The sequence below is a fragment of the Bufo bufo genome, chromosome 1 (genome assembly GCF_905171765.1).
Source record: "Bufo bufo chromosome 1, aBufBuf1.1, whole genome shotgun sequence".
In the NCBI taxonomy this organism is placed as follows: Eukaryota; Metazoa; Chordata; class Amphibia; order Anura; family Bufonidae; genus Bufo; species Bufo bufo.
The window spans coordinates 205021919-205033402 of NC_053389.1; the positions used below are offsets into that span (position 1 = coordinate 205021919).

The 11484-nt window shown below is 47.2% G+C and overlaps 1 protein-coding gene across 2 annotated transcripts in view; it reads right to left on the reverse strand.

The window, feature by feature from the left end:
- LOC121002862 overlaps positions 1-10900 on the reverse strand; it is a 42616-nt gene extending 31716 nt beyond the window's left edge. For both annotated transcript variants that reach the window (XM_040434492.1, XM_040434501.1), the window contains exon 1: positions 10673-10900. In XM_040434492.1, coding sequence (XP_040290426.1) covers positions 10673-10780 — 108 coding nt within the window. In that variant the 5' untranslated portion in view covers positions 10781-10900. The remainder of the gene's footprint in view (positions 1-10672) is intronic.
- Positions 10901-11484: the final 584 nt, after the last annotated feature.

Sequence of the window (11484 nt, forward strand, 5' to 3'; positions counted from 1 at the left end):
CTTGCGATTTTCACACAGCCCCATTAACTTCTATGGGGCCTGCGTTGCGTGAAAAACGCACAACAGAGCATGCTGCGATTTTCACGCAACGCACAAGTGATGTGTGAAAATCACCGCTCATGTGCACAGCCCCATAGAAATGAATGGGTCCGGATTTAGTGCGGGTGCATTCCGGTATTTTGAATGCCGGATCTGGCACTAATACATTCCTATGGGGAAAAATGCTGGATCCGGCAATCAGGCAAATCTTCATTTTTTTTTCGCCGGAGATAAAACCGTAGCATGCTGCGGTTTTATCTTTTGCCTGATCAGTCAAAATGACTGAACTGAAGACGTCCTGATGCATCCTGAACGGATTACTCTCCATTCAGAATGCATGGGGATAACACTGATCAGTTCTTTTCCAGTATAGAGCCCCCTAGGACGGAACTCAGTGCCGGAAAAGAAAAACGCTAGTGTGAAAGTACCCTAAAATATTAAGTTTAAATCCCCCCTTTCCCAATTTTACATATAAAATATATAAACAATAAATAAATAAACATATTACATAGCGCTGTCCAAACTATTAAATTATTCAAAAATATCTCCTATGCGGTGAGCATTTGCCATTTTTTAGTCACCTTGTCACCCCAAAAAATAGGACAGGACTGTTCTATTATGGGTCGAATGTTTCATAAAATGCGAAATGCACGCAGCTTTTTTTGGTGTGTTTTTTTTTTTTTTTTTGCGCGGTATTGAGTATCGCAATACTTTTTTATGGTGACGAAAGCGAATCAAAATTATGGTTTCAAAACAACCCTACGCCGATCTGATCGGCGTAGCGTTGTCACGATACCAAAATTCTGATTCAGTTTCGATTTGGCGACTAAAAATTTGATTTGGCTCCTAAATTTTTCAGTTCAGGAGCCAATGGCTACTAGGTATTTTTTTTAGGCTGGAGCACTGTCTAACCGCTAGCGAAGATGACGAGGTTGAGGTCCCTGCTACGGTCAGGCGTACCCGATCCCATGTCAGGGTTCTGCATACCCCGCATGATGAGCCTCATTTGCAGCAGAGTGGTGCTAGCGCTGATCTTGTTTATGGTGCGGCATACACCAGCAGTGCAGCACATCCTGGACCTTCTACCAGCACTGCCGTATTCCCTGGTAAAGTGGCGAGCACCAGAAGGGCAGTTCAAGCGGTGGCACGTGCAGTAACTCCCCCGTCGCAGCCACAGCGTTCACAGGCCCGTAGAACCCTTAGTCTCCCAGAGGTGCTGGCAAATCCTAATTGGCACTCCACTGCTTCCGCCGCACCCGTATTGCCCCCTTTCACCGGCCAGTCTGGAGTTTGCGTGGAGACGGCTCATTTAGGATCGGCCCTTCAGTTTTTGGAGCTGTTCTTCACCGCGGATCTCTATGACCTAGTTGTGGCAGAAACCAACCGCTACGCCACACAGTTTATTACCGCCAATCCGGAAAGCTTCCATGCCCAGCCTTACCGGTGGAAACCAGTCACAGTTTCCGAGTTTAATTTTTTTTTGGGCCTTATCCTCAGCATGGGTCTAACTAAAAAAAAATGATTGCGGTCATATTGGTCTAAAGACCCAACACATTACATGCCCATGTTCTCTGCTGCAATGTCCAGGGCACGTTTTGAGGTCATCATGTGCTTTATGCATTTCGCTGACAATAACACCTGTCATCCAAGAGGCCACCCTGCTTATGACCGGCTCCACAAAATTCGGCCCCTCATAGACCATTTGTGATCCAGATTTGCAGATGTGTATACCCCTAATCAAAACATCTGCATAGACGAGTCCCTAGTACATTTTACCGGGCGCCTTGGCATCAAACAGTACATCCCCAGCAAGCGCGCCCGGTATGGGGTCAAACTGTATAAGCTCTGTGAAAGGGCCACAGGCTATACATATCGCTTTAGGGTCTATGAGGGAAATGACTCAAAACTGGAGCCGGTCGGATGTCCTGACTACCTGGGGAGCAGTGGCAAGATTGTCTGGGACTTGGTGTCACCCTTACTCCACAAGGGGTACCACTTATACGTGGACAATTTTTACTCAAGCGTGGCCCTCTTTCGGCACTTACATCTAGTCGGAATTCAATGCTGTGGCACCGCGCGACCTAGTCGCCGGGGCTTCCCCCAACGGCTCGTTAGTACCCGACTTGCACGGGGGGAGAGGGCTGCCTTGTGTGACCAAGAACTGCTCGCGGTGAAGTGGAGGGACAAGAGGGACGTTTACCTTCTGTCCACCATTCACGCAGACACGACTGTCCAAATTGAAAGGGCAACTGGAGTCATTGTGAAACCCCTCTCTGTCCACGACTATAACCTTCACATGGGAGAGGTGGACTTCAATGACCAGATGTTGGCTCCCTATTTAGTTTCCCGACGCACCAGACGCTGGTATAAGAAGGTGTCTGTTTATTTAATTCAATTGGCTGTATATAATAGTTTTGTTCTCTACAGTAAGGCTGGGAGAACATGATTCTTCCTAAAATTCCAGGAAGAGATCATTTCGGAACTCCTGTATCCAGGAGGGTCCCTGATGTAGTGAGCCGGCTACATGGCAGACACTTCCCGTCTGTCTATCCTGGTACCCCAACTCAACGTTCCCCAAGAAAAAGATGTTGTGTCTGTAGCAGGGGTGGAATAAGGCGTGACACCACCTTTTGTCCTGACCAGCCTGCCCTATGCATAGGGGAGTGTTTCCGCAAGTTCCACACACAGGTACACTATTAGCATAGCATTGCGTGACACAGGACAGGCACACAGGGGTCTTAGGGCCCTTTCACACAGAGCTGCCACAAACCTCTCCTTTCACCTGGGACAAAGTGCATAATGTACTTCGCCACATCTCTGGGCGATTTGCGCTTTGCACATTGTCCCATGGGGAAGGAGAGGTTTGTCCTCTAAAGGTAAAAAAAAAAAATCACAGGTAAGCAAAAAAAGTTTATGTTCTGTTTCAAAAGTTCAATAAAGTTTATAAAAGTTAATGTTCTGTTCAAATGTTATATAAAGTTAATGTTAATAAATTTATTGCGTTGCGGCCTGTTTTTTTTTTTTTTTTTTACCTTCTAGGTGGACCAAGCGATCAAGCAGCTGCAGCACTGATGTGCATTCTGACAGAAGCATTGCGCTGCTGTCAGATTACACAAAAGTCGGTGTATGCGGCACTGCAAGACGAGATTTCTCCTCTGCAGTAAAAGATACGTTTGCCGAGGCATATGAGCTGAGGGGCGCGGTGTTCATATGCTTTTGCAAACACTTTGTATAAAAATAAAAAATATAAAAAATTCCGGCAATGATTTATTCATCCACATCGATTGATGTGAATGGATAAATCTGGTTTGCCAGGGCATACGAGCTAAGTGGGTATGGATGTTGGGCGGAGCTCCTATGTCCTGGCAGACGCCTTTCCCCTCCTTTTTTTTTTTTGGCAGAGATTTTTTCATCCACATTGATCGATGCGAATGAAGAAATCTGTGCCGTTCATTTTTTCTTTCAGCCCAGAGGCTGAACGGAAAAAAAAAATCTCATTACCCGTAAGCTCAATATAAGGAGAATAGCAGAAACTCCTAATGCTGGCCATACATGTAATGATTGCGGAGACCCTTAAATGCCAGGGCAGTACAAACACCCCACAAATAACACCATTTTGGAAAGAAGACACCCCAAGGTATTCCGTGAGGGGCATATTGAGTCCATGAAAGATTGAAATTTTTGTCCCAAGTTAGCGGAAAGGGAGACTTTGTGAGAAAAAACTAAAAAAATCAATTTCCGCTAACTTGTGCCAAAAAAAAATCTTCTATGAACTCGCCATGCCCCTCACGGAATGGGATAACATGGGATAACATGTGGGGTATTTATACTGCCCTGGCATTTTAGGGGCCCTAAAGCGTGAGAAGAAGTCTGGAATCCAAATGTCTAAAAATGCCCTCCTAAAAGGTACTCATTGGAATTTGGGCCCCTTTGCCCACCTAGGCTGCAAAAAAGTGTGACACATTGCCCTACTTCTCCCGAGTACGGCGATACCACATCTGTGAAACTAAAAAAAAAATAAAAAAATACATAATTTTCCGCTAACTTGTGCCAAAAAAATAAAAATTCTAGGAACACGCCATGCCCCTCACGAAATACCTTGGGGTGTCTTCTTTCCAAAATGGGGTCACATGTGGGGTATTTATACTATCCTGGCATTCTAGCACCTCAAGAAACATGACAGGTGCTCAGAAAGTCAGAGCTGCTTCAAAATGCGGAAATTCCCATTTTTGTACCATAGTTTGTAAACGCTATAACTTTTGCGCAAACCAATAAATATACACTTATTGCATTTTTTTTTATCAAAGACATATAGCACAATAAATTCTGACACAAACTTGTATAGAAATGTAATTATATTTGAACAATTTAACCAGAGAAAGTTAAAAAAATACACTTTTTTTGAGAAAATTGTGGCCTATTTTGATTAATATCGGAAAAACTAAAAATCTTAGGAGCAATCAAATACCACCAAAAGAAAGCTGTATTTGTGAGAAGAAAAGGAGGTAAAATTCATTTGGGTGCCAAGTTGTATGACCGAGCAATAAACCGTTAAAGTTGTGAAGTGCCGATTTGTAAAAAAGGGCCTGGTCACTAGGGGGGTATAAACCTGTGGTCCTTAAGTGGTTAATTAGAGTGCTTATAAATAAAGGAACCAAAACATGTCCCTTTTGGCTAGAGTTCACACATAGCAGCCAAAGTGAGGTCAAAGTGCAGCCATGATGCATCCAATAATACATTTTTACTGCACACTGCCTGTTTTCAAACTCATTGTTAAAGGCCATGCGGTCTGCTGGTAAACAGCATTTGTACCTGTAATACTACAGGCTGGGCCGGCTCCAGGTTCAGGTGGGCCCTTGGGCGATAACTCTTAGTGGGCCCCTTTGTGGTATTTTTTTTTTTACAGTGACATGTCCCCCTGTGGCTCCCACACAGTATAATGACCTCCAGTGCCCCCCAGAAAGTATAGTGACCCCCCTACAGTATAATAACCCCTAGTGACCCCCAATATACTGTATGGGGGTCACTGGGGAATCATACTGAATGGGAGGGGGGGGGGCACTGGGGATCATAACACTGTGTGTGGGGGGCACTACTCATTAGGGTCCATTCACACGTCCGCAACGTTGCGGAACGGATCCGGACCAATTTATTTTCAATGGGGCCGAAAAAAGTGTGCTGTGTGCTGTCCGCATCCGCACTTCCGTTCCTCATCTGCACTTCCGTTCCGCAAGCATGTCCTATTCTTGTCTACAGACAAGAAAAGGCATTTCTATTAAAGTGCCGGCCATGTGCGGTCTGCAAAATGCGGAACGCACATGGCTGATGTCCGTGTTTTGCAGATCAGCAATTTGCGGACCGCAAAACACTTGCGGACGTGTGAATGGACCCTTACACTGTGTAAGAGGCACTCCTACAATAGAATGGCCCCCTCATAGTGTAATGACCCCCCAGTGGCCCTATAGCTATCATTGCTGGAGCACAGTCCTTTCATTCACTTACTGCAGCTCATCTCCTGGCACTCCGGCGCAGCAGTGAGACACACGTCATAACATCACTGCCGGGCCTGGAGAAGGAGCGCAGGGAGATGACTCCCCTGTGCTCCAGCAATGAGATGGAAGCGCTCATAGCAGCCGGCACTGCCCTGACAGCCTGCACCCGGGGACTACCGCCCCCCCCCCCCCCCCCCCCCCCCTTGGCACGCCACTGTACAGATCTTGTAATAATGTACTAATACAGTCACATTTTGTCGATTCCAGGCCCTCCCTCACAGATTTATACCCCATAAAGCCCCACACACAGATCTTCACCCTCATGGCCCCCAGAATACGCCACATGCCCCCTCCCCTCACAGGAATGAGTTCCCCTCCCTCACAAAAAGCTACAGCAGTGGTGCAGGTGGTGATACAGCATGTACCCCAGGAATGCACAGCACTAGACCCCCCCTCACCCGGTGGTCATACAGCATGTATCCCAGGACTGCACAGCACTAGACCCCCCCTCACCCGGTGGTCATACAGCATGTATCCTAGGACTGCACAGCACTAGACCCCCCCTCACCCGGTGGTCATACAGCATGTACCCCAGGAATGCACAGCACTAGACCCCCCCTCACCCGGTGGTGATACAACATGTACTCCAGGACTGCACAGCACTAGACCCCCCCTCACCCGGTGGTGATATAGCATGTATCCCAGGACTGCACAGCACTAGACCCCCCCTCACCCGGTGGTCATACAGCATGTACCCCAGGAATGCACAGCACTAGACCCCCCCTCACCCGGTGGTGATACAGCATGTACCCCAGGACTGCACAGCACTAGACCCCCCCTCACCCGGTGGTGATACAGCATGTACCCCAGGACTGCACAGCACTAGACCCCCCCTCACCCGGTGGTCATACAGCATGTATCCCAGGACTGCACAGCACTAGACCCCCCCTCACCCGGTGGTGATATAGCATGTATCCCAGGACTGCACAGCACTAGACCCCCCCCTCACCCGGTGGTGATACAGCCTGTACCCCAGGACTGCACAGCACTAGACCCCCCCTCACCCGGTGGTGATACAGCATGTACCCCAGGACTGCACAGCACTAGACCCCCCCCTCACCCGGTGGTGATACAGCATGTACCCCAGGACTGCACAGCACTAGACCCCCCCCCCCCCTCACCCGGTGGTGATACAGCATGTACCCCAGGACTGCACAGCACTAGACCCCCCCCTCACCCGGTGGTGATACAGCATGTACCCCAGGACTGCACAGCACTAGACCCCCCCCTCACCCGGTGGTGATACAGCATGTACCCCAGGACTGCACAGCACTAGACCCCCCCCCCCCCCTCACCCGGTGGTGATACAACATGTACCCCAGGACTGCACAGCACTAGACCCCCCCTCACCCGGTGGTGATACAGCATGTACCCCAGGACTGCACAGCACTAGACCCCCCCTCACCCGGTGGTGATACAGCCTGTACCCCAGGACTGCACAGCACTAGACCCCCCCCCCCTCACCCGGTGGTGATACAACATGTACCCCAGGACTGCACAGCACTAGACCCCCCCCCCCCTCACCCGGTGGTGATACAGCATGTACCCCAGGACTGCACAGCACTAGACCCCCCCTCACCTGGTGGTGATACAACATGTACCCCAGGACTGCACAGCACTAGACCCCCCCTCACCCGGTGGTGATACAGCATGTACCCCAGGACTGCACAGCACTAGACCCCCCTCACCGGCCGCTTGCAGGCATACACAACCCCTCTCTCCCAAAGTACCTGCCCAAGCTCCAGTGTTAGTGCACAAAGAAAGCTCTGTCCTATACAAATTTGGTCATGTAACCAGTAACCCCTTTCCGACATCCGCCGTAAATGGCACATGTCGGATCTTTAAAGATGGCGACCGCTCTGCAACCAAGCACCTGCTACAAATGTCCACGATCAGCGGTAATGCTGACCTGGACATTTAACCACCCTGATGCTGTGGTCAAATGTCACCACGGCATCTGAGAGTGTTAAAAAACAGAAGCACGGGCTTCCTGCTCAGACGCGCTTTCCCCCCAGCGGAGATCAGGGAAAGCACCCTGTTCTAAAAATGAGCCACAGCCTGTACTAGTCTTCCAGGCTCATTATTAGTATATCCCAGTTCAGGGCACTAGGTGGCAGCACTGAACTGTGAAATAGTGATTTCTATACAGAATAATGGAGCAATTTCCATTATTCTGTATAAGTTGCAATCTAATGATTGCAAGTTGTGGTTCACTTGGGGTCCTAACAAAAAGTATTAAAAAATAGTTTAAAAAAAGTTTTGAAAATATAAAAAAATAAAATAAAAGTAAAATCACCCCACTGTCACCCAAAATATTTTATTTTTTAAATAATATTATGGGTATCGCCGCATGCGAAAACACCCATGCTATTACAATATAAAAAAAGTTAGCCCATATGGTGAAGGATGTAACAGGAAAAAAAAAACGCTGAATTGCCCTTTTTTCATCACTTTATCTCCCAAGAAAATTTTATAAAAAGTGATCAAGTCATACACACCCCAAAATGGTATTGTCAAAAAAAGACAAATTTCCCTCAAATGAGCCCCCACACATCTCCGTAGATATAACCAATGATTATAATACTGGGGGGGTTGGGAGGGGCGCACTGAGCCACTAATGTTTTTAGTACTGGGGGAAGTGGGGGGAGGGGGCGCACTGCGCCACCAATGAAGATAAGTAACCTTTTAATACAAATACAGGAGGCGGGTGCCGGCGGCAAAATCACATAGCTGGCACCCGCCTCCTGTATTTGTATTAAAAGGTTACTTATCTTCATTGGTGGCGCAGTGCGCCCCCTCCCCCAGTACTAAAAACATTGGTGGTGCAGTGTGCTTCTCCCAACCCCCCCAGAGGGGTTAACTGCAACGGATCGCAGCGCCCTATCATAAAGGCCGGGTGCCGGCTATGTGATTCTGCTGTATCTGTATTAATGATTTAGTTATCATCATTGGTGGCGCAGTGGCCACTGCCTCTCTGCCCCTCCACCCCTCTCTTCTCATTGGTGGCAGCGGCAGCGGGGGGAGGGAGAGAGAGAGACTCCTTCTCCACTGTGCTGTTGAGGAGAACATGGAGCGCGCTGAGAGCGCGCTCCAGTAAATATCAAATCCCGGTATCGAATCGATACCGGTACAAAAGTATCGATTGGGTATCGATAATTTGATACCCGCAACAACCATAGACCACCATAACTTTTTTATTTTTATGTCTACAGAGCTGTGTGAGGGCTTTTTTTTTGTGGGACGATCTGCAGATTTATTTTTGGAGTATACAACATTTCGATAATTTTTTACTCAATTTTTTATGGGAGGTGAATCGACCAAAAAATGGCAAATCCAGCCTTTTTTGTACACGGCAATGCTTATGATGTTTATTTATTTATTGATTGTTTATGTATTTTTAGTTCAATTTTGGGAAAGAGAGCGATTACAATTTTATATATTTTTTTTAATATTTTTAAAACTTTTTTTTTCTTATTTTCCTCCTCAAAAACCTAGGTGCGTCTTATGGGCCGGTGCGTCTTATAGGGCGAAAAATACGGTAGCTGTGGCAGCCTGGGATTATTCAGGAGGACAGAGGTTGCAGCACAAACAATTTGACTCCCCCAATCCACGCTAGGGTGAGCCCGACGCATGGCCAGAAGTGTGCGCTCCCAGTTTTTGAGCTCCCAGATGTCACATTTGAACATGGCATCTGAGGGGTTAAATGTGTGTGATCGACGTTATTGTTGATCGCATCCATTAGCACCCAGTGGCGATGGCGCCCGCAAGCACGCACCATCTTTAAAAGCCCGACCGCCTACATATTTTTACATTAGGGGGTTTGGAAGGGGTTAAACAACCCGGATCTGCCGATCCGGCTGTTAGAGAAGGAGGCTTGGGCTCTTTGCTGGATGGGAGATCCTTGCTGCGCTTAGATTGGGCTGACGTAAAAAGGTGGCGACCTAACCTAAGGCCTGTTAGTGACTGATGGTCACTAACGGGTTAAAATCCAAAAGACTGACACAAAACTGTTGATAATTTTTTCACCATAGTGTGGGAAATATGGATTCATGTACATCCCTTTACTGATATGTGTTCATACATCCTTGTTCACACTACCTTGTCTTTTCACTGACCGTGGCGAGACATGCGCGACTTTCGTCCTTGATGCGGAGAAAACGGGTCCATTGAAGTCTATAGATCTGTGAAAACCACTGACAGAACATGGCTGACAGAGGACAAAAAAAAAAAAACAGACACCCAGACCAAACACCGACCCTTCATAGACAATGGGGGAGATTTATAAAAAAACAGGAAAACTGGCTTTACAACCAATCAAATTCCACATTTAGTTTTTTAGAGCTCCTTGGGAAAATCAAAGGATCAATCTGATTGGGTTCTATTGGCAAATAAATCCGTTTTCCTTTGCATTGTTTTGATAAATCCCCCCTAATGGCTTATTAAGACAACCATATAAATAGGTCTGCATCAGTTCCGCAAAAGATTCGGACAGCACACTGTGTGTTGTCCGCATCCATAGTTGGGTTCCATTTCTATCATAGTTCTGGCCACGTGCGGTCCGCAAATTGCGGAACACACAAGGGCCGGTATTTTTTTTTTCTTTGTGGATCTGCAATTTGCGGACCACAAAACACTACGGTCGTCTGAATGTGTGAATAAGGCCTAACTGTGAAACCCGCCATGTTACCCACAGCAACCAATCACATTGCAGCTTTCATTTTTCCACAGCAGTTTAAGAAATAAAAGCTAAGCTCTGACTGGTTGCTAGGGGAAACAAGTTCTTTTCTTTCAGTCAGTGCCAAATGTGTCTGAGAACCCAGGTGGTCACTGAGCGCTCAGATGCAAGGGGCACATGCCAACACAAATGTGTCCGAAAATAATTGACATTGTGCATTGCAAGTCATGTACTAAGCCTTACAGCAACTCCTATCAGGCATTTTATACAAATATCAGACATCAAATTACATTTTTAATTCAAATACCTAGTGAAAAAAATAAAAAATAAAACCACAGCCCTGGATCACTCCGTGGCATGTGCCAGGCACACAGTGACCGAAGTTGGGATCTGTTGAGTGCGGTACCTGATGGAGCAGACAGCTGTGCTTAGCTGCACTGTTACTGGAAGAATCAGCATCCTCCTCCTCCTCCATATTTCCCGTCTCGTTATCATTTTCTCCGAGCTTCTCCATATTCCTAATAGCCGCCAACCGTCCGCTGGAGGTGACAGATGTATTACTGTATATGCATATATCTATATTTTATATCGACGGCAATCACAGAGACGGGTCAGATTACAAAGCGGAAGTTGATCGCAGCCTCTCTTTGAAAACAAAATGGCGGACATGAACGTGCCCTATTACCGGTAGTATGCCAGTGTCAAAGATGGCGCTGACGTGTCGCTGCACTGGCAGAGGGGAGGGGAGATATTGTTCGGATTGTCATGGGTGGCCACCGGTACATAGTAAAAAAGTACCACTTCCTGCTTACTTTGGTTCCTCGATAGGGTTATTAGAAGTGTGTGTGTGTGTGTGTAAATATATACATACACACGTTATTTCTTTACCTAATATCTCATTCATATCATTCATATACTGTACTTGCATGCCTCCTAACCTTCAACGAAAGCAAACCGGGAGGAGAATGTTGTTTTTTATATTAAGCCACACCTCTAACAGCCCAATTTCTGTCTATACATGCCCAATCCTATTTAGTCTGTCCCCCCCCCCCCCACTCAGTAGTAGAGCCCCTTTATGCCCCATACACACAGCAGTTAGGCCCCCTTAGTGCCCCCTCACTGTAGTTATGCCTTCTAAGTGCTCCCCTTACAACAGCGTTGTCCCCTCAGTGCTCCCCTTACAACAGTGTTGTCCCCTCAGTGCTCCCCTTACAACAG